Source organism: Mastigoproctus giganteus, chromosome 10 (genome assembly GCF_048544385.1).
Source record: "Mastigoproctus giganteus isolate SK-2022 chromosome 10, ASM4854438v1, whole genome shotgun sequence".
Classification (NCBI taxonomy): Eukaryota; Metazoa; Arthropoda; class Arachnida; order Uropygi; family Thelyphonidae; genus Mastigoproctus; species Mastigoproctus giganteus.
In genome coordinates, this window is record NC_143584.1 from 225692607 (window position 1) to 225711892 (window position 19286).

General features: G+C 40.7%; 1 protein-coding gene across 5 annotated transcripts in view; it reads left to right on the forward strand.

Annotated features, from left to right (window-relative positions):
- Nucleotides 1–749: 749 nt before the first annotated feature.
- LOC150079994 (uncharacterized) overlaps nucleotides 750–19286 on the forward strand; it is a 64913-nt gene continuing 46376 nt past the window's right edge. For 4 of the 5 annotated variants that reach the window (XM_090383957.1, XM_090383958.1, XM_090383959.1 and 1 more), the window contains exons 1-3: nucleotides 750–898; nucleotides 1793–1939; nucleotides 17302–17460. In XM_090383957.1, the coding sequence (XP_090240083.1) occupies nucleotides 818–898; nucleotides 1793–1939; nucleotides 17302–17460 (387 nt within the window). In that variant the 5' untranslated portion in view covers nucleotides 750–817. The remainder of the gene's footprint in view (nucleotides 899–1792; nucleotides 1940–17301; nucleotides 17461–19286) is intronic. The other variant, XM_090383960.1, reaches the window with a different exon arrangement.

The window sequence follows — 19286 nt, forward strand, 5'->3', positions numbered from 1 at the left end:
AGCAACACTTATAACCTTCTAAATAAAAAAGCAAATGATCTGGCATTCTCCAGAAGGGGCATTCTGTTGTTTTAGTGGCTGTATAGGTTGATGCCTACTACTGGTTCTCTGCACGTATGCGTTGTTCTTTTCTCGATATCTTTTAACTAGTGCACCCAGTGGCCAGTTGTTGTATTCAAGGATTAGATTTAGGTCATCGGAGGAGCATGTGAGCAAAAATGACGCATATGAAGGATGCCTTGTTTTCAGCTGTCTTACTTGGCGTGCTTTCTGAGGTAGATTTTTTGTTTGCTGGGTAAAAAACCCTAGTTTCCTGGAGAAAAACCATGCTTCCCCTCACCTGAGACTAATTAATTCAGCCATTTGTAAGAAATGACCCATAAAAATCTCTCCCGTGATTGACCGGATTCGAACTCAGTTCTTTTCCAACAGGTGTGGGGAGGACGGTGATCATACAAACTGTGCTACCCACGAGGGCTATGTTTTATGTAAGTTCATCTCAAATTATAGCGGGGAGTTCACTCCTAAACATTTTTCACATTATTAAAGTTGTTCATTCTTGATGTGGGGAATATATTAACCTGAATATTTTCAGTTATCGAATATAACTTCTCCAGTATAAAAATCCGGCTTTTTTAGAACTTGGTAAATTTGTAAATTGAGGTCAAACTTGTAGAGTGTCTTATGAAACTGCGATTTCAATACTCAGTTCATTCTAGAATTTCTGGTTATTTTCTTCCTGCAGAGTCCTGAAAGTGAGTGTGAACTAGTTCCAATAAAGTGTAAACAGTGCAATGCTTATGAATTTAGAAAAAATATGGAGAAGCACATAAACGATGACTGTTCCTTTGTTCGGTGTTCTACCTGCGAAAAGTTCTTCCTGAGGAAAGATATCAAGGTAAGTACTAAATTTCTTAATTCTTACAGTCCTTAGTAATTAAAAATGCATCCTGAAGTCTGTAAGCACAACTCCACTTTTATGTACAAACCGTTGTTTTCTGGGTTAGAAATATTAGAAGCAGAAATCCAGGAGTTACAAGCTAGAGGTTATGGAATTATGATGAAAAAGACTTAGGGATTACAATTAAGTTAGACATGCAGCTATCGCGAGCCAACGGACTTCTCTCAAGGTGCATGCGCTGAGATAACCGAAGAACGAAATATCATTAGTGACTCGATAACGGAAATCCTCGAGTGATTCTCATGTCCAGATGACTGTGAACATCGGAGACTTCATATCGGAACCGAAATTGGTGAAAAAAATTCAGATATTATTGTATAGATTGATGCAGAAAGCTCAGAATGCAAGGGAACTGTAAAAAACCAACCCTTCAACTTTGGTACCTGACATGAACAAACATGCATATCACTGAACAGACCTCCTCTCTCTGATGTACAGGGCTCTACGGGAGATCAAAGAGGAGAACAAAGAATTAAGGGTAGGATTAAATATCCAAATCACTCTCCAATTGTGAATTATAACAATAATGATTTGTTTGGAATCTGGTAAAATAATCAAGCCGGGCTGTATGGATCAGATGTTTTTTTTTTTGAAGTCTGCATCCATATCCTTTCTTCTGCTGCAGAGTTTCCTGCAGATAGTTTTTGGTGACACCTGCTTTTTCTCTTTTGAAGATCGCCCTTTGGAATGCCTATGTATCCTATAAATAACAAGGTTGATTATTGATATAATGAAGTATTCCTGTAGAAAAAAAACAAGAGTTCCAGTTTCTATTTAATGTAAACATGTGCAAACTTATGAAGATTGTTGTTTTCTTTATATTTTTTTCAGAACCACGTGGATATTTGTAAGTTGAATATAGCAGCTAAGATTGCAGCAAAATGGAGTAGGTATATTAATTGGCCTGCATGGGTATTCCGAACGAAAATCGAAAAGTGTCCCTTTTGTGAAGTGGAGTTTGACCAAAATATTATTCAAGTAAGCTTTAAACGATGCTTACTTTAATTGTAACTCTGAAATAAATCATAATTGATATTTGCATTAAACTTTAGCAACAAAAAAAATTAAGGAGTTCGTTGCATATTTATTCTCGTCATTGTGTGTAGATAGCACAAAGTAGAGAGTGCAGAGAATTATATCTTTTTTTTATGTAGTTCTTAGAAGCTGTTACTAGGTGATATCCAAAACTATATTATTTTGAAACATGCCAATAAGTGCTTTTTGATTTCCTTTTGTGATATACACTGAGTTGACAGCATTAGCAACATCCCTTTGTGTAGGAGTAGACCAGTCTGTGACCTGGTGAAAGCTCACATCGAGTAGTTGTATAGTTTTAGGAGCATCAGCAACTAAAGCCATATTGTCCCTGGATTACAAGTCTGTAAATTGTGGTCGATTTTTTGTTTGCTGGACGAAAAAGTAGAGTTTCTGGGAGACACAACTATGCTACTTCGCCTAAGGCCAACTATTGAAGGCACTTGCGAAAAAGGTCCATAAAAATTAATCACTCAAGTCATTAACAGGACTCAAACAGGTATTTTCCACCCGGCATGGGGAGGACGGCGATTCGACCATCTGTGCTACCCACGAGGACTTCACATTAGGAATCGCTCATATAAGTTTGTAGTTCACACATGTGCCGATCAATTTTTGAATGTATGCGACGCAGAATGGGTTGAACTTGGAATGATTGTGTTTGACTTTGACGTGTTAGATTTTGTTGAAATTCACTTTGGTAAAAGAGTGCCCTCAGGCCATTACGAGAAGCCTCCTGTGATCAACAAGTATTCAGGTATTGCGTTCATATTTTCAGGACAGGAGAATTACGGTTTATCGCTCAACACAATTTGCTAATATTCCCAGTTTCCAGAGATTTCCGCCAAGCTCTTCCCTGGGGCCTCTTCTGTGGAACGCAGTACTAGATTTATGGCCCTCCTTAAAGGACTATTTCTATCAAAGGCAGATTATTGTGAGATCAAATTATGCCCAGATTGAAACATCTGTAGAGAGAGTCTGTCTGCAGGGTTCAGTCCTGGAGCCAGCTGCCTGGAATTTTGTTCTGGACGAATATCTTGCCTTGCATGATGTGAAAGGTACCAACACAGTAGCTTATTACTCTCATGTCCGTCGGATCCTTCTCTCCACACAGAGGCTTGCTCTTCTAGATATAACTATGGTCTGTAGTGGCAACCGACATTTTATGCATGTTGGCTGGTAAATTACTGCCCGACCTGCAGGTTGCTATGGCCCAACTAAAGTACCGCTTGAAGCGAGGGATTCCTGGACTGATTTTTAGCGTCTGATTGTGCCCAGTTGGGCGGGCGGATGCGGCTTTTAACATAACAGCTGAGCGGAGGCTGATTAATGATGAGATAGAGACCATACGGCAGACTCAATGAACTACCTCTGAAAAGGGACGCCATTTGCACTCCTTTATCCCCTCTGTTCGTACTGTGAGCCGCCATATGCCATGGCTCCGTTTTGGACTGGCAGTCTGTTCTGTCCTGACGGAACATGGCATGAGGTCGTGGCTGCTCCAGTTAGGGTTGGCAACTTCAGACCTTTGCCCTTGTGCAGAGCTGGAAAGACACCTCTACATTGTGCTGGAGTATCCTCTTTATCAAGCTCTCCGAGGGAGATTAGAGGGGGGGACGCTCACCCTGTCTGGATCCACTTTGATGGAGTTGACTGATACAGTACTTATGATGTGTTTGACAGATTTGCCAAATTTGCTATAGATGTTTTTGGACAACGTCCAAATCGCTAGATAGGGTTTCCTACCTCCTTGTGGTGCTGATGGTAACTCGGGGTGGGGGCGCAGAGACGCCTTCCTCACCCTAGGCCAAATGGTCATCTGTCTAGTAGTCTTTATTGTTTGGAGAAATGACTTGTGTATTTAGTCACTAATTGTGTTATGCATTATAATATTACTAACCAATTTAAATTGGTTTTTGATGCATGACATGGCCTGAGAACCAAGCTGCATATGGGTGGAAGGATTCTTCCTTCTCTGCATATGTATTCTTCCTTGCAGGTATATGAATGTCTGCAAAGAAGAATGGGTTGGCTTTAAGATCTTTACAACCTTGAACTTGGAATGGTTGTGTTTGACTTTGAGGCCCTTTTAATTCTCTTTGGTAAAAGAGTGCCCTTAGGTCATTACGAGAAGCTTCCTGTTATCAACATGTATATCAAGTATTGCGTTCATATTTTCAGGACAGGAGAATTATGGTTTCAGCTAAAAACGATTTAATACTCCTAGTTTCCACAGGTTGCCCTGCAAGGACCTGAGGCCTCTTCTCTGCAATGCAATACTAGATTTATGGCCCTCGTGGCTAGCACAGTTGGTAGCATCGCTGTCCTTCACACACCAGGTGGACAAGACCCAAGTTCTGATCCCGTCAATGACGGGAGGACTTTTATGGGCCTTTTCACAACGTGGCTGAGTTAGTGGATCTCAGGCGAGGGTAGTATGGTGTTTTCTCCTAGGAACTCAGAATTTTCGTCAGGCAAACAGAAAATCGACCTCAGAACACGCAGTTTACAGACCATATATACACGGAGCAACATAGCCTTAGTTTCCGATGCTCCTAAAACCCAACAACAACATTTATGGCTCAGGAAACTGTTTGATCATGCATTTAAAATTGCATATGCGGACAACATTGTTCTGTGTCTCAGAAAGGACTCGGCTTTTATTAGAACTGAGAATACAGACAGTTATTCAGGATCTTTGTTTGTTGGCTAATGAGAATAAACTCAAAATTTCTCCTGTTAAGACCAAGTAAATGCTGATTAAAGAGATACGTAACATCACACATCCCCCAAAATGCATATTTATGGGCAACAGATACCGTTAGTGAGTCAGATTAAATACTTAGAAATATTGTTAGATGATCCTCTTTCTTGGTGATTTCCTTCTACTTCTCTCTCTCTCTCTCTCTCTCTCTCACACACACACACACACACACACACACACACACACACACACACACACACACACACACACACACACACACACACACACACACACACACAGGGGGCTCACATCTGGTGAGTATGGGCTTGGCACACCCAGGGTCCTCAATGGATGTCATCATTCTTCTCTTTCTTGGTCATTTCCTCTCTCCTCACACACACACACACACACACACACACACACACACACACACACACACACACACACACACACACACACACACACAGGGTAACTCAGAAATTTTTTTTGGCTGGTGCAGCATAAGCCTCAGGCATCCTTGCACCATATGGCTAATAATAATCTTAATAATAATAATAATAATAATAATAATAATAATAATAATAATCAGATTTCATATCCATGCCCACATGGAAAGTTTGGCATACATCAGACAATTTTCATCTTCTGTGGTTAAGGTTTCTCGAGTTGAATAGGTTGAATAGTCGAAATAGGGGCTAACGAAAAGAACGTTATCTCTATATCATAATATTTTTACCTATCGTTGTTATAGCTTCTGTGTGGTTTCATAGGGTTCAGCAGGTTAAGATCAAAGCCAAGTTAATGCCCATCCAAAGTTTTATGCTTCTTGCAATATTGAAAGCCCCTAGAAGAGTGTCTACTTGTATCCTTTCAACTACTTGCTTGTACTTTGCCAATCGATTTAAACATCATTTATACTAACCATATAGTATATATATACCCAGTCATTGGCACCGCAGGAGCATACAAGTTCTTCTGACAACCAAAAGCTATGGAGATTAGCTTTGAAGGAGCCATGTCTTCTTAAGAAGATGGTGGTGTATGGGCCAGTGGGTACCATAAAGTGCTGTATGTGCCAGAGGGTACCATAAAGTGGTCTTAGGGCAGAATAAAATTACCTCAGGTAGGAACTTTTTAGTTACCTCCCCTTTGTGATTTGATCTCATTCAATTTGTCACTTTTGATGGAGTTTTGTGGCCTTTTCTCTTTTTTGGGATCGTTTGTTAAATTAAGGATGCCTCCCAAAAAGTCAGTTTTAGGCAATAATTAAGACCTTTAAGCTGTAAGAATGCACTCTTACAAATAAAATGATAATATTTATGTGTGTTATTTGAATTGAATAGCAGGTAAATGGAGATAAGAATAACAAGTTGTACAAAATAAATAAAAGAAAGGTAGGTAGGGTACAAACAATGGCCCAATTTGGGAAAGGAGTAGTTATTTACAAAGAAGCGAGAAAAGGGTAACTAGTAGCGGGAACAATACGACCAAGAAATAAACTTATAAAAAAGGTTTGATGTTAGCCGCAGCTTGAGGAACACAGCAAATACTGACTGAACAGTCTGGCATTTTCGTCGAAAAACCGCGCCAGAGGAGGCGATTTAGGTAAGGGGCAACGTTTGTCGAAATTTAGAGTAAACACGAAAAAAGGACTTTAATAATTTTTTCGGCTATTTGGAGCCTGCTTTAGTAGTATTAAAACCACATAATGTAATTATAACAACTGATGCTAATGCCAAATCTAGTTTTTGTAATAGTTCAGTAACTGATACGAGAGGTTTGATGTTGGAAGATCATATTTCTGGTCATAATTTATACAGTGGCGGATAAAAAAACTGCATCACTTGTTAATTTTGCAAATAATGTTTTGCGCTGCATTGTGGGTTGCAGAAATGTTCGAAATGCATTTGTTAGATGAGATATATATCTCTGCGAATGAAATCCAATAAAAAGACTCCACCTGATATACCTAATTGCCATAAATATCTTCCCAAATGCGTAATTAATGGAAATATGAGAAATCATGCAAATGGCAATCATGACAACCAGACGTACATTTTATTGCATTTACGTGTACAAACCGAAATGAAAAGTTCACGTAATAGTATTATGTACTGTAAATCAGCAAAATAAGCCCTCAATATTTTGTTGTTCTTCCTCGAGCCGCAATTACTCCTTTCAACGATCTGGCATAGAGTTAATCAACTTCTGGATATACGGTTGCCCAATTTCGTGGTACCACACCCTTACAATGCCCTCCGGCAGCTGAATCTTACTTGTTGGTTTCTTCTGAGCAATTTTAGACAACATTATGTACCAGCAATTTTCAATAGAGTTCAAATGTGACTGTTGCCAGTACAACACTGTCATGTCATGCCAGCATTTCTGAGGTGTAATTGCGCCTGGGCGTTGGAAGGCGTCGCCGACGCCGCGCTTCAAGCGCTCGTCTAGTTACGTAGCGTCAGATCGTTTCAAACTAGACGGGGCGCTTGTAACATTTCATTGGATATCCAGCGAATCACTTTTTCTATTCCCAGTTTGAAGATGGATGTTGTTCAAGTTGGATGCATTTATGTGTAGTGTTGATTGCGAGTAGAAAGAGAAAACGACGATGGTGGCGTCATCCAGAAAATTCAAATCGGTTAAAATCAGGATAGTTTTATATTGTTTAAAACACATAGGAACTCTTCCGAGAAGGGGTTTTTTTTTTTTTTTTTTACAGAACGCGGGTAGAGTTTTGATGAACTTCTAATATTAATTAGTGGAAAAAACGCAAAATTTGATACCGTGATGCGGAAATCAATACCGATGTTTCCATATATGTTTCCATATATGCTTTTTGTGCTCATCCGACAATTCCCTCTAATTGAAATATTTCTGAAATGTTGTTTTCTTTGTTTGTAAAATTATTTTATTTCTACTCGCTATTCTTATTCAGAAATTAAGGTATTTGTAAGACTCGGTGTCTTAATTAATTACTTTTGGTAACATGGAGGGTAACTTCCTTTATGATTTTACCGCACTGGACTTGTCAGAATAAAACACCTCGTATGTTCCTGTCTTCCCACCACTTGACATCATTTCCAGATGGGATGTTGTTGTTTTGGTTTTTAGGAGCATTAGCAACTAAGGCCATATTGCTCCGGGAATATGCGGTGGTCATTCCCTGACCTTTCCGCATCCTCCGAATTTGGTGGTGACGGGCTCGAACCCCGGTCTAATCAAGAAGTGTGTGCTACGCACTGTTGCTCCTTCCCACCTGGCTATGGAGGCGCTCAAAAGATGGGATATTGACGAGTACTTTCTATCCTTTTGAAGCAGAAAACATTCTCCACTACCCACGCTGTAAAGGAGTACTTTTCGTGGCAATAAAAGATTATTATTATTATTATTATTATTATTATTAGCTATATGGTGCAAGGAAGCCTGAGGCTTATGCTCACCAGCAAAAAAAAAAAAAAAAAAAAATTCCCGTGTTACCCTGAGAGAGAGAGAAATAGAAGGGAATCACCAAGAAAGAGAAGAATGATGATATCCAGCTCGTGACCCTGGGTGTGCCAAGCCCATACTCACCAGATGTGAACCCCCGGGGTTAAATTAGTATTGTTTGACTTTACGAATGTTCATGAGAAGACACCAGTTTTCGAAGTTTGTAACGCAGCTATCAATAGAAATATTTTGAAATTCTCGTCTAGTATAGCCCTTAGTATGTAGTCTCGCCCTGTAAGTTGTCGTATCGGTCTCCAGCTTCGTTATTTCGTAGTATGCTTGCATGATGTACGTATTCATTTCTATGCTTCACTTCATCCGTTGGCGTTTTCTTCCTTCCTGGGTGGTCACTAGCGCGTCCATAACTGCATTTTTCAATAGGACTCAGCACCTTGCCATACAGCAAAATTGGTAAGTTTTATGCTATTTAGATTTAATGATGAGTTTGTCTTCTTGTCTCACAAGGCTTAAAATATACTTACATCAAATACGAGGAAAAACATTGGTGTAAGTATGTTTTAAGTCTTATGAGACAAGGAGACAAACTCATCATTAAATCTAAATAGCATAAAACTTACCAATTTTGCTGTGTGACAAGGTGCTGAGTCCTGTTGAAAAATGCAGCTTTGGACGTCTGTGTGGTCATCTCTAATAACGGGTTTCAGGCACTCCACTAAGATAGCAGTGTAGGTTTCTGCATTCACTGTTCCGTTAATAAACTTCATTGGCCCCACCCCTTTGCTTGTTATGCATCCCCAGACCATCTGACCGGCAGGGATCTTCACAGTCGGTGCAGTCAGATAGTATGCCTCCGATTTTCGTCTTCTGACATATCGCTTCCCATCCGAGACATGCAGGTTGAATTTCGATTCGTCAGAAAAGGTGAACGGTGTCCCATTGCTCTTTTGTCCAAGAAACATGCGTTTTAGCCAAAGCAAATCGCTTCTTCCTCATTTGTTGGGTCAACAAAGGCTTCTTCTTGGGCCGATATGGGCATGCAGACCACATTCCGAAAGCTGTCTTTGGATTGTTCATGCAATTGTTCCAACACCATCTAAAAGTCCAGTTTTAGATCAGGAGCATGCTAGAGAAACGGCTATGCCATCGATTACGAAGGCATAGCCGTTTCAAAAAACATCTTGGGAAGGCGTAGTCACTCTCTTAGCCTGATCCAGGTCTTCTCTTCACATCACGCTTTAATTTCAACACTGCTTGGTGTCAACTTAACATATGAAGCCATGCTTACACCACCGCAAAACAGGATACTTGTACACCCTTCCAATGCTGTATTTATAGAAACGGCTGATGCAATACCTCGCAATTACTGTCTGATGCAATAGAAGCGTTATCTGACGCAATATCTTTACTTTGCAACAAACAAAACTACTAATCAAACAATATCTTATACGTTTCACTAGAAATGTTACTTTTTTTCAGGTGATGCAGTTTTTTTTTTTGTCCGCCACTATACATATGTGATAAATAAACCCAACCAGTTATCAACGTTTAGTGGAGCAATACAGGGTGTTTCAGTTAAACGTTTCAGAACTTCTAAGAGGGGTAGGGTACATCCTGACAACTCGAAATCATATAGCAATGTGGGGTCGGAAATGCTTTCCTGAAGCGGTGTTGTACACAGAAGCACCATAAAGAAAAGAGACCGTAAGTGAGAAATCGTTTTAATAATACATGAAAAGAAGCAAAAGGTACATGGATTAAAGTAAGTGTTCGAAGTTTCTTCCACGGGCTACAATGCACGCCTCACATCTCCGACGCATGGACATCCGAACATTCTGGAATACTCCAGGCGAATTTCGAATTTCTTGAACAAGAACGCCAAGTTAGTAGGATGGATGATTACACGAACGCAGAGTTAGCCGATATGCATTTGGCGTACGGGGCTGCAAATTGTAGTGGGCCAGCCGCACAGCGTTTGTACGCGGAACGATATCCGACGAGGCGTATTCCCAGTCATAATTTCTTTGCAAGACTGCACCAGAGGTTAGCTGAGAGAGGTTCATTTGAAAGAGCTGACAGCGACAGGGTAAGAACAGCACGGACTCCAGCCGTCGAACAGAATGTGCTGCAAATCCCCTTTTTCCTGCTGAAGTGTTGTTTTCCGATGAGGCATCCTTCACAAGGGAAGGAATTTTCAACACGCATAACGGCCATATCTGGGCGGTCGAGAACCCGCATGCAATACGACGTCGTGCAGCACAGATTCGATTTTCGGTCAATGTATGGGCCGGTATTATGGGAGATCACCTCATCGGACCTTACCTGTTACCGTGTCGTCTAACCGGACCTATCTACTTGATCTTTCTGCAGCAAGTATTGCCACAACTTTTGAGAGATGAACAGATTTCTGCATCGACGCAACAGACAATGTGGTTCCAACACGATGGAGCCCCTGCCCATTATTCAGAGAAGAAAAATGCATGGGATGCATATAAATTATCAGGCGACGTAGAAGCCTGTAGCAGATATAAGCTAGTCTGTAATCAGGTCACAAAGGAGGTTCGGCAGGCAAAGGCGGATTACGAGAAATCTTTGGCAAAAGATGCTAAGAAAAACAGCAAGGATTTCTTTACTTATATAAACTCTAATAGGAAGGGGATGAATATGATTGGTCCACTTGACATCGATGGTTCGACTGTTGATGATCCTGCTCAGATAGCAAACAAACTGAATAAGTATTTTGCATCTACATTCACACGTGAGGAATTATTACAGTTTGAAAATGGAAGAAGGTTATCAAATTGTAGCAGTGTGCTTAATGATTTTGTAATAACTGAGAGCAAAGTGGAGGAGAAATTGTTGAAGTTAAATATAATTATGCCATAATTATGAGAGCATCCTTGGATTCAGGGGAGGTTCCCACGGACTGGAGATGTGCAAATGTATCCCCAATTCACAAAGGAGGTTCGAAGGGTGACACGAGTAATTACAGACCAGTTAGTTTAACTTCTGTTCCGGGTAAAATAATGGAGTCACTGGTTAAAGATGCATTGCAGGATCATCTAGACAAGACTGCAGCAATAATTCAGACACAGCATGGGTTTGTTAAGGGAAAGTCTTGTCTGACAAATTTGATTGGTTATTATGATGTGGTCACAAAGGAACTGGATGCAAAAAATAATTTTGATATCATATACTTGGATTTCAGGAAAGCTTTTGACACTGTTGCGCATGGAAGACTACTGTAAAAATTGGAGCAGAATGGTATTAAGGGTAAGTTGCTACAATGGATAAAAGGATGGTTAAGTGGGAGAAGACAGAGGGTGGTAATCAATGGGTGCTGCTCTTCGTGGACTAATGTTATTAGTGGAGTCCCACAGGGTTCGGTGTTTGGTCCACTGTTGTTTTGTATATTTATCAATGATATTGATGAAGGTATATCAGGCTTAATGTCGAAGTTTGCGGATGACAGGAAGGTTGGCAGGGTTGTTAATGACAGTAATGGCAGTGTGCTACTGCAACAGGATCTAGATAATTTGGGCAGATGGGCTAAGAAGTGGCAACTGAAGTTTAACCTTGACAAATGCAAAGTACTGCATATGGGTAGAAGTAACCCCAGAGAAACATACCAACTGTGTGGTACTACACTTAAGGTGGTAGAAAATGAAAAAGACCTGGGAGTAATTGTGCAGTCAGATATGAAGTTTTCTGAGCAATGTAGACAGGCTGCTAGGGCAGGTCATGGGGTTTTGTCAATGATATATAGGAATTTTGCTAGCAGGGAAAAGGAGGTGATTGTCCCTCTGTATAAGGCAATGGTCAGGCCACGCCTTGAGTACTGCGTACAGGTCTGGAGGCCTCATTTTAGGAAGGATGTAGATTTGCTTGAGCGTGTACAGAGAAGAGCAACACGATTGGTGAGGGGAATGAAGGGATCCTCTTACCAAGAGAGGCTTAAGTTCTGCAAATTGCAGTGGCTGGAGACTAGGCACCTGCGCGGTGATCTGATTGAGGTCTATAAGGCCTTGAATGGGTTGAGCACGCTGAATTCTGATGGGATCCTCCCACTTGTTCAGATTACGAACCTACGGGGACATAAGTTCAAATTAAGAAAGGATAGATGTAGAATAGATGTGCGGAAATTTGCCTTTAGCCAGCGGGTGGTTAATTGCTGGAACAAACTTCCATCTGTCGTTGTGGAAGTTGATAGGTTAAATAAATTTAAGGAGGAACTGGACAGGCATTTGGAGGGTATGGTGTGATTTTTTTTTTTTTTTTTTGGCTGATGCTGCATAAGCTCCTACACTTGCTTTCTTGCATCAAGTGCCACTACTACTACTACTACTACTACTATTATAGCGGAGATGTTCGTAACTACCTGGATGTCACATTTGGTCAACAGTGGATCGGACGTGGTGGTCCCGTGCGTTGGCCTGCTCGGTCACCCGACCTATCATGTCTTGATTTTTATTTCTGGGGTCATATGAAATCGCTAGTTTATGACACCCCTGATGCTGAGGAGCTGGTTGCAAGAATCGCAGTAGCTGCCGAAGAAATTCGAAATTCGCCTGGAGTATTCCAGAATGTTCGGATGTCCATGCGTCGGAGATGTGAGGCGTGCATTGTAGCCCGTGGAAGAAACTTCGAACACTTACTTTAATCCATGTACCTTTTGCTTCTTTTCATGTATTATTAAAACGATTTCTCACTTACGGTCTCTTTTCTTTATGGTGCTTCTGTGTACAACACCGCTTCAGGAAAGCATTTCCGACCCCACATTGCTATATGATTTCGAGTTGTCAGGATGTACCCTACCCCTCTTAGAAGTTCTGAAACGTTTAACTGAAACACCCTGTAGTTGAATCTAATATTGATATAACTATTACAACAACTGGGTTAAGAACTGTTTGTACAACTGGCGGTTATTTCGGACTGGGATTTCTAGTGGTCACCATGCTATTTCTCTTTTTGTTGATAGTGTACAACCATTTCAGCATATACAGGATCGAATTCCGGAACTAATTAGATTTTCATTTAAAACAATAAACTGGTCAATGTTTGAGGCTTCTGTCCGCATGGAATTTCCGATGAATAAGCAGCAAGAATTAATAGAATTGCCTGTTCTGGTAATAGTTAGGTATATTCAAGAATCTATTACAAAGATGGCCTATAAGTCTGCTAAAAAGAAGATAAGTTTTACTAAATCACGTCCATGGTAGTCACGAGATTTAGTGTTGCTACGTAGATCGGTGTACGTGCTAGGACGCAATTTCAGGGCATCGGCACTGCCTCCCAGTGAGGCTCCTAGAGATTACGTAACACTGAAAAATGATTACAGAAGAATAATAATAATTCTTAAGAGGGAAACATGGAAATTATTCATTCAAGAGTCGGGGAATTCGAATCCTTGGGCCTGGTATATAAAATTACAAAAGATAAATATTTACTTTAATAACTAATAATAATAAGTTACGTACTTCGATCTTTTTAAAAAGGTGTGTATCAATGAATTGAGATTCATTAATACACTGGATTCCATTGAAGCTATACATGACACACGATTCCCACAAGATAATTCCTCGGAAGACACATGAAATCAGACTTCGATAAGAAGGGATAATTCTTTATATGTAACTCAGTTAAGTACGGAGCCATTTGCACTTAATGAATTAGCAGGTGTAATTGGTAAACTAAATTTTGCGAAATGTCCAGGATATGATTTGATAGAGAATGAATTTATAGCACGGTTTTATAAATTGGTTCTACATTTGTTATTATTTCTATAAAACAGATGTCTTGTAGAAGGATGTTTTCGAACAGATTCGAAGGTAGCTTTATTGAAGTTAATCAAAAAGCCTGTTAATCCCCTCTCAGATTCTGGATCCTACCGGCCAATAGCCCTTTTGGCTATTTTTGGCAAGTTACTAGAAAGTTTGATGGTTTTGTGCATTATGCAGTTAACAGAGCAGCGTGGAATTATATCAAGCAAACAATATGGGTAATATCACCAGAAAAAACCAACTCAGCCTTGCTGAAAGGGAACTTGGACCTACGACGGCCTCCTTAAATTAAGATAAACCAGACGACAATAAAATTCTCCAAACAATTCAAGTATCTAGGGGGTCATCCTTGACCACAACCTATCCTTCAAAGACCATCTACAAAGCATCCGAACCAAGATTAAGAAATATGCTGCCCTCATTGCTAAGGTGGCTCGAAGGGACTGGGGCCTTGGCCGGCGTACGCTACATATCTTCTACAAAGCCATATTCATACCTATCATCACATATGCCTCTGGCGTATGGTATCACAAGGCTACTACTGCAGTCAACCGACGTATCATCAACTCAACCCAAAGATCCATTCTACTATTTACTTCTTTTGCCTGCAGCATGGTGAGCACCCACGCTTTACAGATCCTGACCGGAGTTCTCCCCAAGCAGTGCAAGAGAACTCCCCCTGGAGTTCTCCCCCATGTCTCGGACATACAACTGACCCAGCAAATAACCGCACCGCTGAAAAGAAGAGGCTCTACGCTCACCTGCTGCAGGTGTGGCAAGAGAGATGGACAAACTCCCATACAGGGGAGATAACCAGAAAGTTTATACCTGACGTCGGCAGGGTCTACCCTAAGTTCCTAATGTGGTTCTCACCTGGACTCCATGTAGCATACCTTCTCACCGGACATGGCGCCATCAATGCCAAACTTTTCCTTTTGGGAATTGGAGAGGACCCTACCTATGTTTGTGGCGGTCTGGAGAGCTGGCAACATCTAATGTATGATTGCCAGCTTTATGACAACCTCCGCAACATCTTAATAACAAAGATCCTATATTGTCCTAAAGGACGGGAACACAACATACTGGATACAAAACAAGAGTACCTGGCTTTCTCCTGCTACGCCCAAGAGCTCTTCGCAAGAAGACTTGTGCTCGCTGCAATGGAGCACAACTGAACCCTATACATGACAACCAGGAATAACAACTGAACCTACTTAATAAAGGACAAGAACTGACTTGACTAAACTGGACGGGACCTGGTCCCATGAGTGATATCCCAAATGGGAACACCAATGCCACTGAAGACCAACTGCAGCTTGCTGCTCGCCATCTTGGCTCTCAAACCATGCTCCCTTGCATGGTACTATCTTTTCCACTCTCCCCCGGCAGGGGGAGGGGACGGTATCTTCCGTCCCCTCCCCATTGATTATCTGGGGTCGCCTTCTCTATCGTCCCCATATTTCTGTCTTTTTCCCCCAGCCTGTCTTCCCCCACTCTACCTAATACGCAAGTGTATACCCCACATAACTTAAAATGCCGACCGGGCTAGCCGAGTGGGTAAAGTACCTGCCCGGCAACTCAAAGGTCGCGGGTTCGATTCCCGCCTCGGGCTTGGATCAAAGTACTGCAAAAACCTTGGGAGGTGCAATATGGCCACAGAAGCCGATGCGCCAACAACTACCAAATCAAAAAAAAAAAAAAAAAAATAACTTAAAATTTAATAATGACTAAATTTAATTGCGTTCACACTAAACTCATTTGGCCTTTCTACACAATTTTCTTAACCCCCACTGAGCGAAAATTTTATTTTATTGAACGTTGAACAGCCAGTTGCATTGCTATTCTGCGTGCGCTGATTCCAGGTGTGGCATGCGCAACATCCAAAATCTCCTCCTCTACTTCAGGAGTCGTAGATCTTGGTCATTCTCTGTCGGCAGCACGAGGTGTAAAGGTTCCATGTTCATAAAGGCGGCGATGGATACCTTCAAACGTTTTCCTGTCTGGACATCTTCATTCTCGGAACCTTTTGGTACAAACGACGAGCCCCCCCCCCCCCCCAAAGCATTTCCGTCCGCCAAACCGTACATAAAGTGCATATCCGCTTGCTCCGGATATGAGTACATTGTCGGAATGGAAAACCACCAGATTCTGTCAGTATCTTGTGATGAAGGAAATCACCTGCGGGAGGTAAAACATTCCGGTTAATAACTCGGGAACCAAGCATTTCCGGAACTATGTTGATATAAAATATTTTTATTGTCTACATTTGAGGAACTCATTCCTGAAGTTATGCCGCGTATTTTTGAGACACCCTATATATATACTGGTGTGCAAAACTTAAGGACCAACACTATTTCTAAAGGTTACAACCGCAAAATCTTTACTTAAAGTACTCTTTACTGATAAAAGTAGATTCAGTCTCAGCAGCGATCCTGGACGTCAGCTAATCTGTCTAGAGGTTGGCACACGGTATCACCCCACAAACATCACTCTGAAAGGGATCGATATGGCGGTCGAGGTGTTCTCGTCTGGGGAGGCGTTATCTTGGATGGACGTACACAACTCCAGATACTGGACGACGGTACTGTAACCGGTGCACGCTACTGTACTGAGGCAATCCTTCCCCATGTGCGTCTGTTCCGAGGTGCCAATGTCCCCGAGTTCGTGTTTATGGATGATAATGCCACACCCCATCGCACTGCAGCTGTTGAAATGCTTTTGGAAAGTGAGTACATTCTTCGTATGGATTAGCCTGCCCGTTCACCGATATAAATCCCATCGAACACATATGGGACGCTCTAGGGGGATGCTTAGTGGCACGTCCACACCTACCAGAAAATGTTCACCAGCTGAAGATGGCACTGACAGAGGAATGGACGATGTTACCGCAAGAACTTATCAACAATATTGTTCTAAGTATGGACAAGCGGTGCAAAGCCTGCATCAACATTAGGGGTGGCTATATCTCCTACTGAGAACCACCTCTTCCCTTCCATCTTTGGCAGTGATGTATCTGTATCATGGCAGCCAGTGCTATGTTGCCATTTTTTAATAAAATTCCTCTGTACCGTTTTGTTTCCGTTGTCGTGTCGGTGTTGCTTCCTTCATCATTTCTGTACCTCACGAGGTTCCTTTGGTATGCTTTTTCCATATCCAGTCCCCTTCTATGAGAAGCTACAGGAACTCAAGGACCAGTCAGGAATACCTGACTGGTCCTTGAGTTTTGCTCACCAGTGTATTGAACTAAGGTTGCTACTCCAATTAACCTCGATGTTCCTGCATTGAGACTAAATAATTTCTGTTTGATTGTCTTCTTTGGTATAAATTATCCCCACCATTTATTTGATTTTTTTTTTTTTTTTGTCTTATTGCAGGTCCATCAGACCATCTGTGAATTTGCTGTAGTCCAATGTCAACATTGCAAAGCCGAAATGTATCGAAGGGATTATCAAATACACCTAAATTATGAATGTCCTGAGGGTTCAGTGAAGTGTTCTGAGTGCCTAACGATAATTCGAGAAATAGAGAAAGAGGTCAGTGGTAACTAATCTCTCTTTTATCTCGCTATTTAAAATCCATCTGACGCTATCGTTAGCAGTGGATTTGGTCTACGTTACGAATAAGATGGAAAAATTAATGTAATGTTTATTAAAGCAATAGAACACGACTTCTACTTCTGTCTTTAGTTAAACACGAATATTGCTTCTGTGTTCAAGTAATAACCATTAAAATGCCTTTGGCTTATTCCAGTTGTATCGAAAGTCCACACAGTATCTTCTCGTATGATTTATCCGCGTAGTATATAAACGTTCAGAATAGCATGTCACTTTAAATTCTCCCCAGTTTCGCCTAATTACAAATAAAAAAGGGAAATTTTAATGGACACATGTTAAGGGATGGGGGTTAAAGAAATCAGGGCCTGTTTAAGGATGAAATATGCCCCGGCCATATATAAATTTGTTACCCCTTCAATATACTGTATATATATATTGCACATATATAAATACAAATATTACATAGGTTTTTATATAGTTAAATTGTGAGTAATAATTTCTTGATAAAAATATAAAATAAGAGGCCAAAAATGTTTTATGTTTTTTGACTTGAAAAATTAAGTAACAATAAAAACAATTAAATAAAAACTTTTAACTTATTTATTGTACAATAAAAATGTATAAGAATAAAAGTGAGCAAGTTAAGTTTAAGTATCTTTTATATTATACGTTTTCTTGGTTTATTATTTTTATTATCATGGGAAAGGTTTTTGCTTTCATAAAGGTAACTGCAGTGGTCTCAGAGACTTTTTTAAATTGTATACAGTGGGACCAACTGAAGATGTTACCAACAACAAATTCCAAATGGGAAGCATTCAAGAATGTAATCTTGGAGACCTACTAAGGTTTTTGTTCCAACTAACGAATATTGTTCAAGGTTTAGGCCCAAATGGATGGCAAATGAACTAATGAGACTCGTGGCTGAGAAGAAGAATGTATGGAATGCATATAAAGTAACAGGTGACACAGAAGCCTATGGCATATATAAGCTGGTCTGTAACCAAGTCACAAAGGAGGTTAGGCAGTCAAAGGCAGATTACTAGAAATCTTTGGCAATGGATGCAAAGAAAAACAACCAGGACTTCTTTACTTATCTAAACTCTAGAAGGAAAGGGATGAATCGGATTGGTCCACTTGATATCGATGGTTCAACTGTTGATGATCCTGCTCTGGTACCTAACAAACTAAATGAGTATTTTGCATCTACATTCGCATATGAGGAGTTATTAAAGGAGGGTAATGTCAGAAGTTGATCAAACTCTAACAGCGAGCTAAGTGATTTTGTAATAACAGAGAGCAAAGTGGAGGAGAAATTGTTGAAGTTTAAACATAAGAAAGGCACCTGGGGTGGATGGGATCTATCCAGTTATATTAAAGGAGGCAGCAAAGGAAGTAAGCAAACCGCTAGTTATAATTACGGGAGCACCCTTGGACTCAAAAGGAAGTCCCCACGGACTGGAGAGGTACAAATGTATCTCCAATTCACAAAGGTGGATCAAAGGGTGACACAAGTAATTATAGACCTGTGAGTTTAACTTCTGTTCCAGGGAAAATAATGGAGTCACTGCTTAAAGAAGCATTGCAGGATCATCTAGACAAGACTGCAGTAATACTTCAGACACAGCATGTGTTTGTTAAGGGAAGTCTTGTCTGACCAATTTGATTGGATACTACGATGTGGTCACAAAGGAGCTGGATGATACAAAAAACAATTTTGGTATCATATACTTGGATTTCAGGAAAGCTTTTGATACTGTTGCACATGGAAGACTGCTGTACAAATTGGAGCAGTTTGGCATTAAGGG